Source organism: Vipera berus, assembly GCF_964194415.1.
Source record: "Vipera berus genome assembly, chromosome: Z".
NCBI lineage: Eukaryota > Metazoa > Chordata > Lepidosauria > Squamata > Viperidae > Vipera > Vipera berus.
The window spans coordinates 128,380,825-128,400,266 of NC_138205.1; the positions used below are offsets into that span (position 1 = coordinate 128,380,825).

The 19,442-nt window shown below is 52.0% G+C and overlaps 1 protein-coding gene across 1 annotated transcript; it reads left to right on the forward strand.

Moving 5' to 3' along the window:
- Nucleotides 1-152: 152 nt before the first annotated feature.
- LOC308678348 (kinesin-like protein KIF21A) lies at nt 153-14,183 on the forward strand. The gene is made up of 4 exons (XM_081345477.1): nt 153-180; nt 1,686-1,803; nt 3,056-3,226; nt 14,060-14,183. Exons 1-4 carry the CDS (start codon nt 164-166, stop codon nt 14,156-14,158), a joined length of 405 nt encoding a protein of 134 aa, XP_081201603.1. The 5' UTR covers nt 153-163; the 3' UTR covers nt 14,159-14,183.
- The last annotated feature ends 5,259 nt before the right edge of the window (nt 14,184-19,442 follow it).

Consider the following 19,442-nt stretch of genomic DNA (forward strand, 5'->3'; position numbering starts at 1 on the left):
GTTTTGTTCTTTTCTCTTATAAAATGTAGATCTTCAGGCCAGGCAATGCCAGGGGACGTTTGCTCTGGAAATACCAATAGAACAGTTACAATTCCAGCTGGTGAGAACCAGATAAATCAGATTGCCTTAAATCCAACAGGCAGCTGCAGGAAATGTGGTCAGAATGTGGGACCTTAAGAGGTAATATTTCCAAATTATTTACTGACCAGGCTAGAACATTGTTGTTATGATTCAGGGTCAGCCTGTGGGTTCGGCAGTTGGGTCGGACGACTCAGAGGAGGAGGAGAGGGGTGTTGAAGACCTTGCTGATGAGAGCCCTCAGCCAGGCCCCTCCCACTTGGTCACCACGGAGACCCAGCTGTGTGAGCCTGACAGTGTGGATGAAGATGACCCACAGCTGGCCCTGTTCAAGGACGCCCGACGCAGGAGGCAGTCAATTAGGAGTAAACAGAGGAAGGCAATGGGGCTTCTCGGAAGGAGGCAGAGAGAAGCCATGCCCTGAACTCTATATAAGGGGAATGTCTGGGAGGGCTGGTTTGCTGAAGGCAACCACTTGGATAGTTCCTGTTTCTTAAAGCTCCTGTTTCTTGGTTTGTCTTGTTCCGTTTGTTTTTGTAGTAATAAATTTGGCAGGTGTAATTCCAGCCTCTTGCCTTCTTGTAAAAGGGGTTGTCCCTGCCTTTTCTGCAGGGCCGGTAGCAAGCTGGTACAGAACAATTGTGATATCTGGTGACAAAATGAATTGGCAGTTACAATCTGCACTAGATTTCTTCAGTTTGGAAACCAGCAAGGACTAGACACTAACAGGGTTTGAGTCCTTTTCATTAAATGTTTTTGTAGTGAGGACCCTGGTATATCATCATTTCTTCCCATGGCTCAAGTATTGAATTGCAAATGCAGTTGCAATGACTTTGGTCACTATGGTGACAATATACAAGTGTGCTGACTATATGTAAGAGTATGGTGACTATAGTCTTGGAAAAAATAAAGGGACAAACCTGAAAAAAGGCTTGTCCTTTATTTTTCTTTGCCAAGATAAAAGTTTATCCTTTTTGCTTTACAAAGAGAAAAGTCAAAGAACAAAGCCAAGAAAGATGCAAATTCTAATAAAATTATGTAAAAAAAATAGAATATTTAAATTTATTTTAGAAAGACAATTCAGTTTCCATATTTTTCACATGAATAAAGGACAGAAGTGAGTTTTCGAAATATAAATCTAAGGGACAACCTTCTGATGTAAATGACTGTCCTTTAAAATAAAGTTTGTGTAGTCACTGTATATATGAGCAGAACTCTTGATTTTTCTCCCAAAGCCACCCTTCCTTCATAGTGATGCCCAAAAGACATCTGCTGAGGTGCAGGCTGACTCTGCCAGTCTGTACCTTTACCTCCAAGTAAACATACTAAATGCTTTACCAACTATTCTTGTGGAAATATCTTTGGTGCCTGCAGATGCTCAAGAGGCCAGGAATTCCTCAAAGCAGGCAGAGAGAAGTGTACAGCTGTGCATGACTCATATCTTCAATACTGTAGATCCAGACAGATGTTAGACTTCTTCGATGATTTGCATTGGCCTAATGTTAATATAGTTCTGAAAAAGAAGTAGTTGAGGTGGTTTGTTTGATTTTGAAATAATGTTAAGTTCTTTTATGTCTCAAAAGTTCTATCTTTTGCTATTCTTCTAGATTTCAGTCTACAGGAAAACTAACTGGTCACTTGGGCCCAGTTATGTGCCTCACAGTAGATCGTATTTCTAACGGACAAGATCTCATAATTACTGGCTCCAAGGATCATTATATAAAGGTAACCTCTTATGCATTTGTTAAACAATCATATGAAAGTAAACTTCTAGAATGAATTTTCCCTGTTTCTCTCCTGACAAGATTTGGAGAGATACTTGTATGAAACTATTTATGGAATTCAGTAGAGTGGAGTGCATTATCAACCTGTCTTTTACAGTTGAAAGGCTTTTGTCAGGCTGACATTTTTCAAGCACATTTATGTATGAAAAATAGGAATTCCCTATTTGCATTGGAAAAACTTCATTTTTTTTCTTTAAATTTATACAGCAACCCATTTCTCATATATATGGCTCTGTTGTATAAAAAGAACAGTACAACAATTAAAAACAAAATAATAATAATAATTAAAAAAACATAGTAAAATACCTAAAACTCACAGCATAAAGTCATCTGAATAATCAGTTAGTACTGCAACTGCACTGACTCCATTGTGGATCTACGTGCCCATTAATAAATCTGTCTTCAGAGCCTTGTGAAAAGCCAGCGATATCAGGTCCAATCTGATCTCAGGTGTGTGTGTGGGGATGATGTTCCAAAGCCGGGGGCAGCCATGGCAAAAATATCTTTCTTCCTGGGTCTCTCCAGAGAACAATCCCTGGTTGACAGGAATCTAAAAGTGTTCAACTTTACATGGATTTTGTTTGAATGTTTGAGAGTAAAATAGTTTGGTGTTACGTTTTTAATGAAAACAATATTTTCTGTCCACATTTTCATATATAAAGACCCTTAACTTCATAGTCTTATGCTTGGATAAATATGTATAACATAACAACCCCAATCAATCCCCAATAATTGCTGCTACTTAGAAATATTTTAAAATGTTGCCACTGACATATTGCATAATTAGTATGTGGACAAGTAATAGTTAAACCATGGTTTAATTTTTGAATAGAATACTGGTATTCAGTAGGTTAATTATTGTTACTCTGTTGCTCATTTGATTATGGATAGAAGCAGAAACGCTTGAAGTCCATTCCTTGAGATACAAATTACAAATAATTTCAGTAATGAGACTTTAAAAAATATAAATAAAATTAATCAGGCATTTGTGATTGCTGACTGCCCACGTTATTTGAACTCACAAAAATTTAAAATCAGTAATTACTACTAATACATCATCTCAAATTTTCAAGAGATTGTTAAAAGACTATTGTATATTCATTAAGAATAATGGATGCATTTCCTCAAACATGTTGGTTTAATTGCTAGCAAAAACAATTCTGCAGATATAAAAGTGTATTCTCCCATTCCAGATGTTTGATATAACTGAAGGAGCTCTTGGAACTGTAAGCCCTACACACAACTTTGAACCTCCTCATTATGATGGCATTGAAGCACTTACTATTATGGGTGACAATCTTTTTAGTGCATCCAGAGATAATGGAATTAAAAAATGGGACTTGGCTCAAAAAGACCAAATTCAGGTAATATTCAAGCACAAAAGGCATTAGGATATAAGAGCCGTTGTCAAAATTACTATTAGAAAAATTATAACTTTAAAAAATTACAACTAAAAGCCAACATGGGTTTGTCAAAAACAGATCATGTCAGGCAAACTTTATTGCATTCTTTGACAAAGTAAACTCATTAGTGGTTCAGGTACAGACATAGTTTACTTAATTGTCAGTAAGGGATTTGACAAAATAGACAACAACCTATTTCTTGGTGAGATAAAACCATGTGGGATAGACAGTACTATCCACCAGACCATTACTGGCTGAACAACCACATTCAACATGTAGCCCTCTGTTATATATCTAATGTTAAACAAGTTGCACACCTCACACGTTCGTGAGGAAAACACGAGTTCAGTCTCCTCACACGTTCATGAGGAAAACACGGCAGCCCGTTGACAGCTGTCAAAAGGGCTGCCGCCGCTCACCCCCCCCACCAACACAGCAAGCGGCTGATTTTGACAGCTGTCAAACTGCCGCGCAGGCGCAGTACACTGACAGCTGTCAAACCGGCCTGGGCCGCGCATGCGCATTCAACCAGAGCTGTCAAAGCTGCCAGCTGGCCACGACAACAGCTCGCTGACAGCCGCGGCTGCCACAGCTGATCTCGCCCGATTGGCTGCCACCGCGTGGCGGGAGAACACCGCCTGATGATTGGTTTATTATTGTTTGTTGTTACCACAGTTCAGTATAAATAAGGGTGAACCCTGGCGGTGCCTCGCCCGGGACCTGAGCCCAAAAATAAACTGTTAACCGTGCCTGCTGTCTCCTGGTCTTCCTTCGGAATAATCCACCTGGCGACGAAGGTGGGATGTGGGTCTGTTTGTTAGAGCTGAAGTCACTGAGCTGAAGCCACAAGCGAAGGAGGGAAGCCGTCCCACCAGCCGACATTGCTGAAGTCGCTCGCTGGCTAGGGAGAGCCCTCCACCTACGCAAACCACAAGCAGACCCGCAGACCGGACAGCATGGCCAGAGGAGGAGGCGCCGCGGATCAGCTGGGCGGTGGAAGAGGCGGCAGTGGAGACGACGGTGACCGGGACTGCTTCTCCAGGCCCAGTCATTCGCCACCCAGGGGCCTTGACAGCGGCGGTAGCGCTGACGGCGTGGCATCTCCGGCCCACCCCCTATACCGCTGCTGCCGCTACAACCAGCCTGAGCGGGGCCGGAGTTGCTGTTCTGCCTCGGCTGCCTAATCTACTCCCGGATAGCGGCGGCGTCTCCGAGTGATCAAGGAGACGCCGCAGGCCAGCTTTACGACGGTAGCGGCAGCGAATGGGTGCCAACGACTCCTCTATGCCCTATACGGCGGAAGCGGCGGCAACGGAGGCGAGGACGGCGGTGACATCCTCTCCGGGCCCCGGTCGACCGTTTTTGCCCAGGGCCCTCTGACAGCGGCGGTAGCGGCGGAGGCGAGGCATCTACGGCTCACACCCTGAGCTGTCTCTTCGAGGCACCTTGATCGGAGACGGCAACAGCAGCGGCATGACACCAGGGACTCCCATACCTCTGGGAGGCCACGCTCTGGACGGTCCCCAACCAATAGGGGCCTATGGAGCTGCGGCCAGGAACAACACCCAGAGGATCAGGGAGAGAACTGTTTGGGCGGCTGAACCACCAGAGCTGACGCCAATTAACGAATCCCTCCATCTTGCCTCCTACCCACTCTCAACCACCCTTGCCCACTCTCTTTCCCCACAGGACATAACGGGCCTGGGTGCAAGCCACGGTGGCAGAGTGGCTTGGCCTTACACCTGCAACCCCATAGAGGTGAGAGCTCTATGGGGTATGCTTCACCCAGATTACGTTCTGGACCACCCCCGGAAGCAGAGACACAACCCATTGTGAGAGGATGAGGAATGGCCTGCTTCTGGGGGTTCGCCCGGCCAAGTGGCAGTGGCAGGGCGACGATCCAGAAACGCACCTACCCGACTCGACCCTCCTACAAATTCACCATCCAGGGGACTGCCTTCCCGGAACCCCTTGTGACTATGCTCGTTCAATACTCCAGCACAGTACTACACGCCCTCAGGGGTTCCCCACTCTCCTGGGTGCGACCCGCCTGCATCACATCCAATCTCGATGACGGGCCCAACCACTGGGCCTCTGAGAGATGGCCGGGCAGGGTCAAGGGCCTCCAGCATAAGCCCAACAAGAGGCCCCTGATTAAGTTCTTAGTTAAGTTTTTTGTGGGGTTAGGGAGGGGGGAGGGAGAAGACTATGGTTGCGCGGGAAAGGCACGCCTTCCAGCCACCATAACGCATGCCAGGCCCACGACCGTTCGCGACGGCGTACAACGAGGACCAGTCGCCGATAACACCCAGTGGCGTAAACATCCCATCCCTAGGATGGTGGGGAATGGCAGAAGGTGCACAGACAGAGGGCCATATCGTCACCGGGAGTGTCATCTCCGCTCTGTACAAGCGGTGAGACGCTCCGACCCTCTGTTCTCCCCCGGAGGACCCGGGAGCAAAGGTGCGCACCCTCCCATGCTAAGGCTGGTCTACCTGAATGCAAGGTCCGTAGCTAACAAAGCTCACCTCATTCGTGACCTAGTGGAGAGCGAGCATGCGGACCTGGCTTGCATCACGGAAACCTGGCTGGGCCCAGAGGGTGGTGTTCCTCTGGTTGACCTCTGCCCGCCAGGTTTCCAGGTGCTGCACCAGCCTCGGGCTCATGGGAGGGGCGGGGGAGTGGCAGTTATCATCAGGGAATCCCTTAGCCCGCGAAAGACCACCGTCCCTCAGATGGTCGGGTGTGAGTCTCTCCTACTGAGATACGGCCCAGGGGCGCAGTTGGGCCTGCTGCTGGCGTACCTACCACCTAATCGTGCAGCGGTGGCCCTGCCCGAGCTACTCGATGCCCTCTCAGGGTTGGTGGTTGAATTCCCAAGACTCATGGTCTTGGGCGACTTTAATCTACCGTCCCTGGGAGGATCGTCCGAACTGGCTCGGGAGTTCATGGCTTCCATGGCGGCCATGGACCTGTCGCAAATAATTTCTGGACCGACTCATGAGAGAGGCCACACCCCAGACTTGGTATTCTTGTCTGGACGGTGGCGTGATGATATCAGTGGGGGTACCACAACTGTTACGCCCCTGTCATGGACCGATCACCACCTCCTGCGGCTAGACTTCCCCCTTGCCACCCCCCACCGTGGGTGCACGGTGCCAGTCAGATGGTACCGCCCTAGGCGCCTAATGGACCCTGATAAGTTCCAGGCAGCGCTTAGGGACACGCATGCACTCCCTGCTCACAGCTCGGCGGATGCCTTAGTGGAAGCCTGGGAAAAGGCAGCCACGGAGGCTCTGGACCGAGTTGTACCCTTGCGGCCTCTGACCCGGCGCAGATCCCAGCGAGCCCCATGGTTCACCGAGGAGCTCCGGGAGATGAAGCGTCGGAGACGGGGCCTAGAGAGCCGTTGGAGATCCAGTCGATCCGAATCCGACCGATTGCGACTAAGAATCCTCACCAGGTCTTATCTCGCTGCGATAAGGGTGGCAAAATCCAACTATTTTTCCACCCTCATCGCGTCCGCAGATAATCGCCCGGCTGCCTTGTTCAGGGTGACTCGCTCCCTATTAAACCAAGAGGTGAGGGAGGAACCCTTGCAGGGTCGAGCCGAGGAATTCGGTCAATATCTGCTGGATAAAATTGCTCGGATTCGAACTGGCCTGGACTCCAACTGGGCTGAGATGGAAGAACAAGACATGGACAGTCTTGTCGACGTCATCTGGGAAGAATTTGATCCTGTAACTCCTAAGGAAGTGGACAGGATTATGAGAAGGTTGAGCTCCTCCACATGCTTATTGGACCCGTGCCCTTCCTGGCTGGCCTATGCAGCTCGAGAGGGGACACGAGGCTGGTTCCTAGCGGTCATCTCTGCTTCTCTGAGTGAGGGTCACTTCCCCACCGCCTTGAAGGAGGCGGTGGTGAGACCTCTCCTCAAGAAGCCCACCTTGGACCCATCCTCTTTGAATAACTTTCGTCCAGTCTCCAATCTTCGCTTCCTTGCGAAGGTTGTTGAGAGCGTGGTGGCGCACCAACTTCCTCAGATCCTGGATGAAGCGGTTTATCTAGACCCGTACCAATCGGGTTTCAGGCCGGGCTACAGCACGGAGACGGCATTGGTCGCTCTGATGAATGATCTCTGGAGAGCCCGGGACAGGGGCCATTCCTCTGTCCTAGTCTTATTAGACCTCTCGGCGGCTTTCGATACCATCGACCATGGTATCTTACTGCGACGCCTCAGGGGACTGGGAGTGGGAGGCACGGTTCTGCGTTGGTTCTCCTCCTTTCTCCAGGGTCGCTCGCAGTCGGTGCTGACAGGGGGACAGAGGTCGACCCCGAGGCCTCTCACTTGCGGAGTCCCTCAGGGGTCGGTCCTCTCGCCTCTCCTGTTCAACATCTACATGAAACCGCTGGGTGAGATCATTCGCAGTTTTGGAGTAGGGTACCATCAGTATGCTGATGACACCCAGCTTTTTATCTCAACTCCAAACAATATCAGTGATGCCCTAGACGTGATGTCCCGCTGCCTGAAAGCGGTCCGGGAATGGATGGGGAGGAACAGGCTTCAACTGAACCCGGACAAGACTGAATGGCTGTACGTTCCGGCAAGCCAGGATATTCTGAACGTCCCATTGCTTAACATCGGGGACAAGTTACTACCCCCTGTTGATAGGGCCCGCAACCTGGGTGTCCTCCTAGATTCGCAGCTCTCCCTAGAAGACCACATAGGAGCTGTGACCAAGGGGGCCTTCTCCTGGGTTCGACTAGTTCGCCAACTACGGCCTTATCTGGACCTGGATTCCTTACGTACAGTCACCCATGCCCTTGTGACCTCTCGCCTAGACTATTGTAACACTCTCTACATGGGGCTGCCCTTGAGATCCACTCGGAAGCTTCAACTGGTGCAAAGTGCAGCGGCACGGACACTCTTGGGAGCCTCCCGATACTCCCATATCACACCTCTCCTCCGTGCGCTGCACTGGCTTCCGGTTGCCTTCCGTGTGAAGTTCAAGGTGCTAACAATGACATACAAAGCCCTACATGGCATGGGTCCGGACTACCTACGGGAGCACCTTCTGCCAATGTCAGCACCCCACCGTCCTGTGCGCTCCCACAGAGAGGGCCTCCTCAGGGTGCCACCGCTCAAGGAATGTCGGCTGGTGGCCCCCAGGGGGAGGGCATTCTCAGTGGGTGCGCCAGCCCTCTGGAACAGCTTACCAACCGAAATCCGGATGGCCCCCGACCTCCGTACCTTCCGACGCGACTTAAAAACTTTCCTGTTCCAGCAGTCCGGCCTGGCATGATAGCGTTAATTGGGGTCCCAGTTTGTTTTCACTATTGTTTTTATTATTTTTATTGTTCATCTGTATACCTTCCTTCCTCTGTACACTGCCCCGAGTCCCTCGGGAGAAGGGCGGTTTATAAAAACTAATAAATAAATAAATAAATAAATAAATAAATCTTGGGCACGTCAAGAGAGTTTGACGTTTCCCAGCCAGAAGGCTGGGAATCGCATCTCGGGCAAGTTGAGGGGTACCTCCTCGTCAATAAAAGCTTCGAGGACCGCCCCAGGGCCGCGGCGCTCCTCTGCCTCAGCGGGCCAGCGGTCTACGATGTCGGCGTAGGACTCTGCAGCCCGGACCCCGTGGCCGCCATGCCCTACGCCGAACTACTCGACCGCCTCAACTGGCACTTTTCGCCAAGACGGTCTGAACTGTACTGGCGACTGAATTTCGCTCGCCAATTCCAATGACCAGGTGAGTCAGCCAAGTCCTTCATCGCTACGGTCCGCCAGGCAGCCCGCCGCTGTCACTTCCCGGACCTTGAAGACCGCATTAGGGACCAGGTCATCGTTGGTCTGCGGAACCAGAAACTCCAAAGAAACTGGTCACCAAGCCAACTATGGACCTCGCCGAGTTGACAATCAAAATTATAGCTTACAAAGACAGCCACAGGGAAGACGCGACCCCGTCGGGGAACCCCTTCAGCGGGTCAGTCCATCAAGACTACCCTAGGAACCCCGACCCGGGAGCACCAGAAGAAAAAACCGAAGTGGACGCCATCCGTCCGAGACCTGGCAACCCCCAAGCTCGCCGAGAAGGCGACAGAAGACCAGAACGGCCGGCCGGAGGCATGAAAAACCCCGCCATCCGCACCAAATGTGCCAGCTGCGGCGGCAACCACGCCAGGGCCTCTTGCAAATTCCGCAATGCCAAGTGCCATGGGTGCGGCAAAACCGGCCACATCCAGTCCGCCTGTCACAACACGAACCGCGAGACCCTCAACGATCTGGAAGTCGCCCCGGAAGGTTAATACTCCCCCCCCTAAATTGCCCAGGGAAACCCTAAGGTCATCTATCTTGACCACTAGCACGGACCAGGGGCCCTTAACCACCAGCTACATCCGCCCAAAGGTTAAAATCCAAATCCGCATACAGGGAGTCCCATGTGAGATGGAGGTAGACTCAGGGTCCTCAGTCTCCATCTTATCTTGGGACACACTGCAAGGAATTGCGCATCAATGTGGACGCCGGTTCCCTCTTAGCCCCTCAAAAAATTTTTTAGCTGACTTCCAGGGCGCCCCGATCAAACTAAAAGGGGAAACCAGACTTACGGTCAACTACAAGCAATTTCATGGTGAACTGACAGCCCAAATTGCAGTAGGGAGGCGAGCCAGCCTCATTGGCCTCGATTGGTTCGAAGCCCTGGGCATAAAAATCATTGGCATCAACCACTCTCAGTCCCGTCAATTAGAAGCCGTCTGCCACCAGTACGCTGACGTGTTTGACGGGACTCTAGGGAAATACAATGGCCCCCCCAGAGGTCCTTCCTATTAGAATCAAGGCGAGTCCCCTTCGCCCTCAAGTCTAAAATTGAAGCCGAACTCGACAGGCTAGTCGGCTTAGGGGTAATAGAACCCACTGAAGGGGTCACTTGGGAGACCCCTATAGTCACCCCGGTTAAGCCCAACGGGGAAGTCCGCCTCTGCACGGACTATAAAGCCACCCTAAACCGTGCGTTAAATCCCCACGCCTATCCAGTCCCAGCTGTCAGGGACGTGCTCTCCTCCATCCAGTTGGGCACCATTTTTGCCAAACTCGACTTGGCTCACGCTTTTTTGCAATTGCCAGTCTCCGAAAAGACAGCTGATGCCCAGACCATCGTTACCCACCGCGGGGCGTTCAAGGTGAACCGCCTGCAATTTGGGATCGCTGTGGCACCTGGCATTTTCCAGGAAGCCATGGAGAGAACCCTTAAAGCAATTCCCGGAGTCTGCCCCTACTTCGATGACGTGCTCATCGCAGGGGAGTCTGAGGAAATTCTAGCAGGCAGGCTGCAGGAGGTGCTGCAAATGTTCCGCGCCGCCGGCCTCAAACTGAAAAAAGAAAAATGCTCCATAGGAGTCCCTGCCACCGAATTCCTGGGCTACAAGATAGATGCTAAGGGAATCCATCCCACGGATTCTAAAGTCCAAGCTATCAGGGCAGCCCCACCCCCCAAAAATAAGGCTGAACTTCAAGCCTTCTTAGGACTCCTTAATTTTTATCACGCCTTCCTCCCCCAGAAGGCAACCATAGCAGAACCACTTCACAGGCTGCTAGATAAAGGAGCCCCCTGGCTCTGGACCCAGTCCCACAATGACAGTTTTCAGAAACTAAAACAGCTCCTATCCAGCAAATCCACAGTCACCCATTACAGGGAAAAATTGCCCCTCTACGTTGCTTGTGATGCCTCCCCCTATGGCATAGGCGCAGTCCTCAGCCATCTCCACAGCGATGGAACACAATCCCCCATCGCTTATTACTCCAGGACCCTATCCAAAGCTGAGCGTAACTACGCTCAGATAAAGAGGCCCTAGCAATAGTGGCAAGCGTGAAAAAATTTCACGACTACCTATACGGCCGCTCCTTCACGATTTTTACCGACCACAAACCACTGCTAGGGCTCTTCACCTGGGACAAATTAACACCATAAATCTTATCCCCAAGAATGCTGCGCTGGACCACGTTCCTAGCGGCTTATTCATTCAAACTTGAACACGAACCCGGGAAGGAAATGGGTCACGCGGACGGATTAAGCAGGCTGCCCCTGCCCACTCTTGAGCTGGATCCTGCACCGGCTGGCCAAATCCTGGCAATCCAGGAACTGCCGGATCGCCCCTTATCCGCCAGGGACATAGCCGCAGCGACCAGCAAGGACAAGGTCCTTGGAAGGGTCCTAACCTCGGTCCTAACAGGCTGGCAGTCCACCCCCCCGGGCCAGAATTCCAACCCTACTTCCTCAGGCGGCACGAACTCTCCGCTCACCTTGGCTGCATCCTATGGGGCAGCCGGGTCATCATCCCAAGCCCCCACAGGCAGCAAACTCTACACTCCCTCCATGAGGGCCACCCAGGTGTGGTTAAAATGAAATCGCTTGCCCGCAGTTACCTTTGGTGGCCAGGGCTCGACGCTGACATAGAAAACCACGTAGCCGCCTGCTACATGTGCCAGCAAACCAGACCACCCCCGCCACATGCCCCCGTCCACAAATGGGAGGTGACTAAGAACCCCTGGTCCAGGGTCCATATCAATTATGCCGGCCCCTTCCAGGGCCAATACTTCCTCATAATCATTGACAGCTTCTCCAAATGGCTAGAAGTCATCCCTGTCACCAGCACGACCACCGCAGCCACAATCAGGGGATTGAGGAGGGTTTTCGCCACCCACGGGTTACCCGATGTCCTAGTATCCGACAACGGCCCCCAATTTACCTCTCATGACTTCCAGATTTTCACCAGGAACAACTTGATTAGGCACACCACGTCCGCGCCCTTTCACCCTTCCACGAACGGCCTCGCAGAGGTCATGGTGAAGGCCACCAAGGACTCCCTGAAGAAAATCATCTCTGGAGACTGGCACTGCCGGCTGGCACAATTCCTCCTAGCCCAACATTCCACTCCTTGCTCCTCCACCGGCAAGTCACCGGCTGAACTCCGCTGGGGTCGCCGCCTGGTCACCAAGATGGACCGTCTACACCCTGACAGGACAGCCGCGGAATCAGACCACACGCCACCTGTCAAAACCTTCCCTCCCGGCCAACTCATCTGGGCTAAGAACTTCGGGGCTGGCGACAAATGGCTTCAAGGCGTGGTATTAAACCAAACCGGCCCAATCTCCTATCTAATTGACTTAGGGGGAGGAAGGCACATCAAACGACACGCCGACCAGCTGAGACCCAGAGTGCCGCAAAGCCGCCTTCCCCAAATACCCCATCACGTCGCTCAACCCACCCCCACCACAATCGCCGCCAAGCCCAGCGCCGCGCACCCGATGTCCCCAACAATTCCGAACCTCCAAGCCCAACAACTTCCACTGCCGGGGGAAGGGAAGATCAGCTCAGCAAGAATCTCCGCCGCTCCACCAGATCACGGAGAACTCCAGCATACTTAGCCGACTACGAATGGGCCGGTAGCAGAACCAGCGAAACTGAGCCAAATTAAAAACATCCAAGGGGAGGGGGAAAGGGGTGTTATATATCTAATGTTAAACAAGTTTTACACCTCACACGTTCGTGAGGAAAACACAAGTTCAGTCTCCTCACACGTTCGTGAGGAAAATACGGCAGCCCGTTGACAGCTGTCAAAAGGGCTGCCGCCGCTCACCCCCCACCGACGCAAGCGGCTGATTTTTGACAGCTGTCAAAACTGCTGCGCAGGTGCAGTACACTGACAGCTGTCAAACCGGCCTGGGCCACGCATGCGCAGTTCAGCCGGAGCTGTCAAAGCTGCCAGCTGGCCACGGCAACAGCTTGCTGACAGCCGCGGCTGCCACAGTTGATCTCACCCGATTGGCTGCCGCCGCGTGGCGGGAAAACACCGCCAGATGATTGGTTTGTTATTGATTGTTGTTACCGCAGTTCTATATAAATAAGGGGGAACCCCGGTGGTGCCTCGCCCGGGACCCGAGCCCTACAATAAACTGTTAACCATGCCTGCTGTCTCCTGGTCTTCCTTCGGAACAATCCAGTCCGGGTCCTCCTGAAACCTTGGGGGGGGGGAGGAGAAAGGTAAAGGAATCAGCGGGTTAATATAAGGAGTGATAGCCTGCGGAGTCACAGGCTATTTCGGGCTCTTCAGGGTCTTTCCAGGCTCCGATGGTTTTCTCCAGGGCTCCCACGGCACCGACAATCAGCTGGTCGGTGCCGTCTGGAGCGTAGTTAATCCAGGCTCTTCTGGGCCTTCCAGGCTCCAACGGTCTTCGCCGAGGCTCCTACGGCACTGACAATCAGCTGGTCGGCGCCGTACGGAGGGTGGTTATGGAGAGCGGCTTTTTTGAGCTTTTCCGGTTTCTCCCAGGCTCCGATGATCTTAACCGAGGTTCCCACGGCACCGACAATCAGCTGGTCGGCGCCATATGGGGCTCGGCTATTCTGGGATCTTCCGGGCCTTCCCAGGCTCCAGCGGTTTTCACCGAGGGCCCTCCGAAGGACCGGGGATTCCGGAGCAGCTCTCATAATGGAGAACTGTATAGCCGCCTAAAAACAGCCGTTAGCAACTTTTCCTCCATCTCCCCATCACAGAAGATACATACGCTTTTGTGAGGCTCCCTGGGACGCCAGGTTGCCGAGACTCCTCATGGAGCTCAGCTGATTCCGTCCGCCATCTTGGGCAAAAAAAAATATGCAGATGCTGTGTGCTGATGTTGAAAAGCAAAAATCACATTAACCAGGTAAAATAATTATTTTAATTTGCTATTATTTTGCAAATATATATTTGATGTTCTTCAGTGAGAGTGCTTTTTTTATTCCTTGCCAGCTGACTGCACACTCCAGTACAGATGGACTGGCAGACGGGCACATGGACTGGTGGACGAGCAGACGGACGGACAAGCGGACGCATGTGCAGATGGACTGACGGGTGGACGGACGGACAAAACGACAGAAGCAGACAGCATTTTTTGGTTTGCTACAGGCGGATAAGTTAAGTTTGGATTTTTATTTCATAAATATGAGGACTCAAATAGACGTTGAGTATTATATTTGAAATTGACATTTAACTCAGTGTCTTTTTTGGAGTTCAAAATGTTTCTGTTGCATGCTGAAATAAAAATTGGCTATTATTTTGCAAATATTTATTTGATGTTCACTGAAATAGACCTTTTTTATTCATTTTCAGCTGACTGGATGCTACAGTACAGACATATGGACTGGCGGAGGGGCAGACGGACAGATGAGCAGGCAGATGGACTGGTGGACAGATGGCAGATGGCCTGGCAGGCGGATGGACAAGAGGACGATGGGCAGATGGACTGGCAGACAGGCAGATGGGCGGGTGGGCAGACGGACAGAATGACAAGCAGACAGCATTTTGGGTTTGCTGCATAGGGAAAAGTTAAGTTTGTCTTTTTATTTAATAAATATGAGGAGGACTCAAATGGACATTGAGTATTTTATTTGAAAGTAAACCTTCGACCCAGCGACTTTTTTTTGGAAGTTCAAAATGTTTTTGATGTATACAAAAATAAAAAATTTTCTTTGTAGAAGTTCATTGATTTCATAAATTTTGCAGCTCCCAATGTTTTGTTTTTGGTGAGAAACGGGGACGCCAAGTGTTATATATTCAGACACAAACAACCCCTCACACTCATAAGGAATCCCCGGCAGCCGTTTGACAGCCGTCAAATGGCTGCCGTGGCATTCCCCCCCCCCCACACGCGGCGAGCGGCCGAATCTGACAGCTGTCAAACTGCCACGCATGTGCAGTGCAATGACAGCTGTCAAACCGGCCGGCTCTGACAGCTGTCAAACTGCCTGTCAGGACCCACCCCAAACCACGTCTTAGGAAGACAAAAACTCTTGGAGTCAGGTTTTTAGTCCAAAAGAAATCTTTACTATGACATGCTCGGTTGTAGGAAATGAGACAGGGCTTAATGGTTCCACGATGTAAATCCTTATAAAGAGTTCCCGGTTTAACCCCCCTTAATCCCCATTTGGTCAGTCCCCCCATCCTTCCTCTCGTATCATCCATCTCGTGGGAAAAAGGAAGTTAGGACCCTTTTGTTTAATCCACAGAGCCGCGCATGCACAGCTCGGCCGGAGCTGTCAAAACTGCCAGCTGGCCCCGGCAACAAGCCGCCTCAGCCGCAGCCGGCCTCCTGCTTATTGGGTGTCCTATTCTGGCGGGAGATTCTTGCCTGTTTATTGGTTTTGAGTGTTATTGTTGCTATCCCAGTTTACTATAAATATGAGAGATCCCCGGCATTGTTTCGCCCGGGACCTCTGCCCAAATAAACGCTGTTGTTTTGAACCTGCCTGCTGTCTCGCTGTCGTTCCTCAAGACACTACACCTGGCGACGAAGGTGGGATGCGGGTCTGCTTGTTAGCTGAAGGTCACTAGCTGAAGCCACAAGTGAAGGAGGGAAGCCGTCCCACCAGCCAACACCGCTGAAGTCACTTGCTGGTCGGGAGAGCCCTCCACGCACGCCTTACAAAGCAGACCCGTGGTCCGGACAGCATGGCAAACCTTGGGCACGTCCGAGAATTCGATGTCTCCCAGCCCGAGGGCTGGGAATCGCATCTTGGGCAAGTGGAGGGGTACCTCCTCGTCAACAACATTGTCGAGGATCGCCCCAAAGCCGCAGCGCTCCTTTGCCTCAGCGGCCCGGCGGTCTATGATGTCGCCGTAGGACTCTGCGATCCTGCTCCGGTGGCTTCTGTGCCCTACGCCAAGTTGGTCGACCGCCTCAATCGGCATTTCGCCCCGAGACGGTCCGAGCTGTACTGGCGGTTGAACTTCGCCCGCCAGTACCAACGTCCAGGCGAGTCAGCCAAGGCATTCATAGCCACGGTCCGACAAGCGGCCCGTCGCTGCCGTTTCCCGGACCTCGAGGACCGCATAAGGGACCAGGTCATCGCCGGTCTGAGGAACCTGAAGCTCCAGAAAAAGTTAGTCACCAGACCGACGATGGACCTGGCCGAATTGACTCTAGAAATCATGGCTTATGAAGACAGCCATCGGGAAGACGCGCTGCCACCTGGTCATCCCTTCACGGGGTCAGTCCACCATGACTGCCCTAGAGGTATACACCCCGAAGCAACCGAGCAGAAGACAGATGTGGACGCCATCCGCCCGAGACCCTCAAACCCCCAAACCCGCCAGGAGGGAGGAAAAGGGCCAGATCGTCCAGCCGGAGGCCAAAGGCAGACCACCAACCGCTCCAAGTGTGCCAGCTGCGGCGGCAATCATGCCAGGGCATCTTGCAAGTTTCGAAACGCCAAGTGCCATGGCTGCGGCAAAACTGGCCACATTCGCTCCGCCTGCTGCAGCACCGGCCGCGAGACCCTTCACGACTTGGAGGCGGCCCAGGAAGGTAATATGCCCTTCCCCAAATTGTCAGGGACGGCCTTCCGGTCATCCGTCATGACCACTAATACGACCCAGGGGACCCTGACTACCAGCTTTGTCCGCCCTAAAATTAAAATCCAGGTCCGGATCCAAGGGATCCCCTGCGAAATGGAGGTGGACTCTGGCTCCTCAGTCTCCATTTTGTCCTGGGACACCCTCCAAGGGATCGCGCGCCAATGCAGGCGCCGTTTCCCTATTACCCCCTCAAAAATTCTGTTAGCTGATTTCCAGGGCGCCCCTATAAAATTAAAAGGGGAAACGAGGCTCTCTATTAGTTATCAACATTTCCAGGGGGAATTAACAGCCCAAATTGCAACAGGGAAACGAGCCAGTCTCATTGGCCTCGACTGGTTCGAACCCCTAGGAATAAAAATTTCCGGCATAAACCACTTCCAACCTCGCCATTTACAGACCGTCTGCCAACAATTCGCAGACGTGTTTGACGGGTCGCTGGGGAAATTCAATGGCCCCCCCATTGATTTAAAATTAAATCCAGAAGTCCTGCCCATTAGGATTAAGGCTAGGAAAGTCCCCTTCGCCCTCAAACCCAAAATTGACGCAGAATTAGACAGACTAATCGGGCTAGGGGTCATCGAACCAACAGACGGGGGCACTTGGGAAACCCCCATAGTCACCCCCGTCAAGCCAAATGGGGAGGTCCGCCTCTGCGCGGACTATAAAGCCACCCTGAATCGGGCTTTAAACCCCCACGCATACCCAGTCCCAGCTGTCAGGGACGTGCTTTCCTCCATTCAGGCAGGAACCATATTTGCCAAACTGGACCTGGCCCATGCATTCTTGCAGCTGCCAGTCTCAGATCAAACCGCCATTGCCCAAACTATAGTCACCCACCGCGGAGCGTTCAAAGTGAACCGCCTGCAGTTTGGAATAGCGGTAGCACCTGGAATATTCCAGGAAACCATGGAGCGGACTCTTAAGGGAATCCCTGGGGTTTGCCCCTATTTCGATGACGTGCTCATCGCAGGGGAATCGGAAGACATACTAGCTGACAGGCTGCGAGAGGTGCTTCAAAGATTTCGCACCGCCGGCCTCAAACTAAAAAAAGAAAAGTGCTCCATTGGAGTTCCTTCTACGGAATTCCTGGGGTACAAAATTGATGCTAATGGAATCCACCCCACGGATTCCAAGGTCAAAGCAATCAGGGCAGCACCCCCCCCCAAAAATAAGGCTGAATTACAAGCCTTTTTGGGATTAATAAATTTCTATCATGCTTTCCTCCCCCACAAAGCCTCCATAGCAGAGCCGCTCCACAGGCTCTTAGACAAAGGAGCCCAGTGGCTCTGGACTCAAGCCCACAAAGATAGTTTCAATAAATTAAAACAACTTCTAGCAAGTCCACCGTCACACACTACAAAGACAAAATGCCTCTCTGTGTCGCCTGCGACACTTCCCCCTATGGCATAGGCGCTGTCCTCAGCCATCTCCACAGCGATGGGACTCAGTCGCCCATCGCATATTATTCCAGGACCTTGTCCAAAGCCGAGCGCAATTACGCGCAAATTGACAAGGAAGCCCTAGCACTGGTGGCGAGCGTGAAGAAATTTCACGATTACTTATACGGCCGCCACTTTACAATCTTCACGGACCACAAACGCCTGCTAGGGCTCTTCACCTGGGACAAATTGACCCCGCAAATTCTATCCCCTAGAATGCTCCGCTGGACAACATTCCTAGCAGCATACTCCTTCAAAATTGAGCATAAGCCAGGCAAGGAAATGGGCCACGCAGACGGCCTCAGCAGGCTGCCCCTGCCCACCCTCGACCCAGACCCTGCACCCGCCGGCCGAATCATGGCCATCCAAGAATTGCCTGACCATCCTATTTCAGCCAAAGAGATAGCTGCAGCAACTTCTAAGGACAAAATCCTATGCAGGGTTCTGACCTGGGTCCAAAGCGGCTGGCAATCCACATCCCCGGGGCCAGAATTTCAGCCTTTTTTCCAGAGGCGCCTGGAGCTGTCAGCCCACCTCGGCTGCATCCTTTGGGGCAGCAGGGTCATCGTACCCGCCCCACACAGGCAACAAGTCCTAGCCTCCCTTCACGAAGGCCACCCAGGGGTGGTCAAGATGAAATCCCTCGCCCGCAGCTACTTGTGGTGGCCAGGGCTCGATGCAGACATCGAACACTTTGTCGCAACCTGCAACATGTGCCAACAGACCAGGCCACCGCTCCCTCACGCCCCTGTCCATAAGTGGGTGGTGACAAAAAACCCCTGGTCCCGAATACATGTCGATTACGCCGGCCCCTTCCAGGGACAAAATTTCCTAATAATTGTAGACAGTTTTTCAAAGTGGCTCGAGGTCATCCCGGTCACCAGCACGACCTCAGCAGCCACAATTAGGGGTTTGAGGAGGGTATTTGCCACCCACGGGTTGCCTGATGTCATCGTATCTGACAACGGGCCCCAATTCACTTCCACTGACTTCAAGGTTTTCATCAAGGCCAACTTGATTAGGCACGCCACCTCCGCGCCTTTTCACCCCTCCTCGAACGGTCTCGCAGAGGCCATGGTAAAGGCGACCAAAGATGCCTTAAGAAAAATCATCTCCGGCGTCTGGCACTGCAGACTGGCAAAATACCTCATGGCCCAGCACTCCACACCATGCACCACCACCGGCAAGTCTCCGGCAGAACTCCGTTGGGGGTGCCGCCTAGTCACAAAATTGGACCGATTACATCCCGACAGGGCAGCCGCCGAACAAACCATTGCACCGTCCACAAAGGTCTTCCCTCCCGGCCAGCCCATCTGGGCAAAGAACTTCGGGGTCGGCGA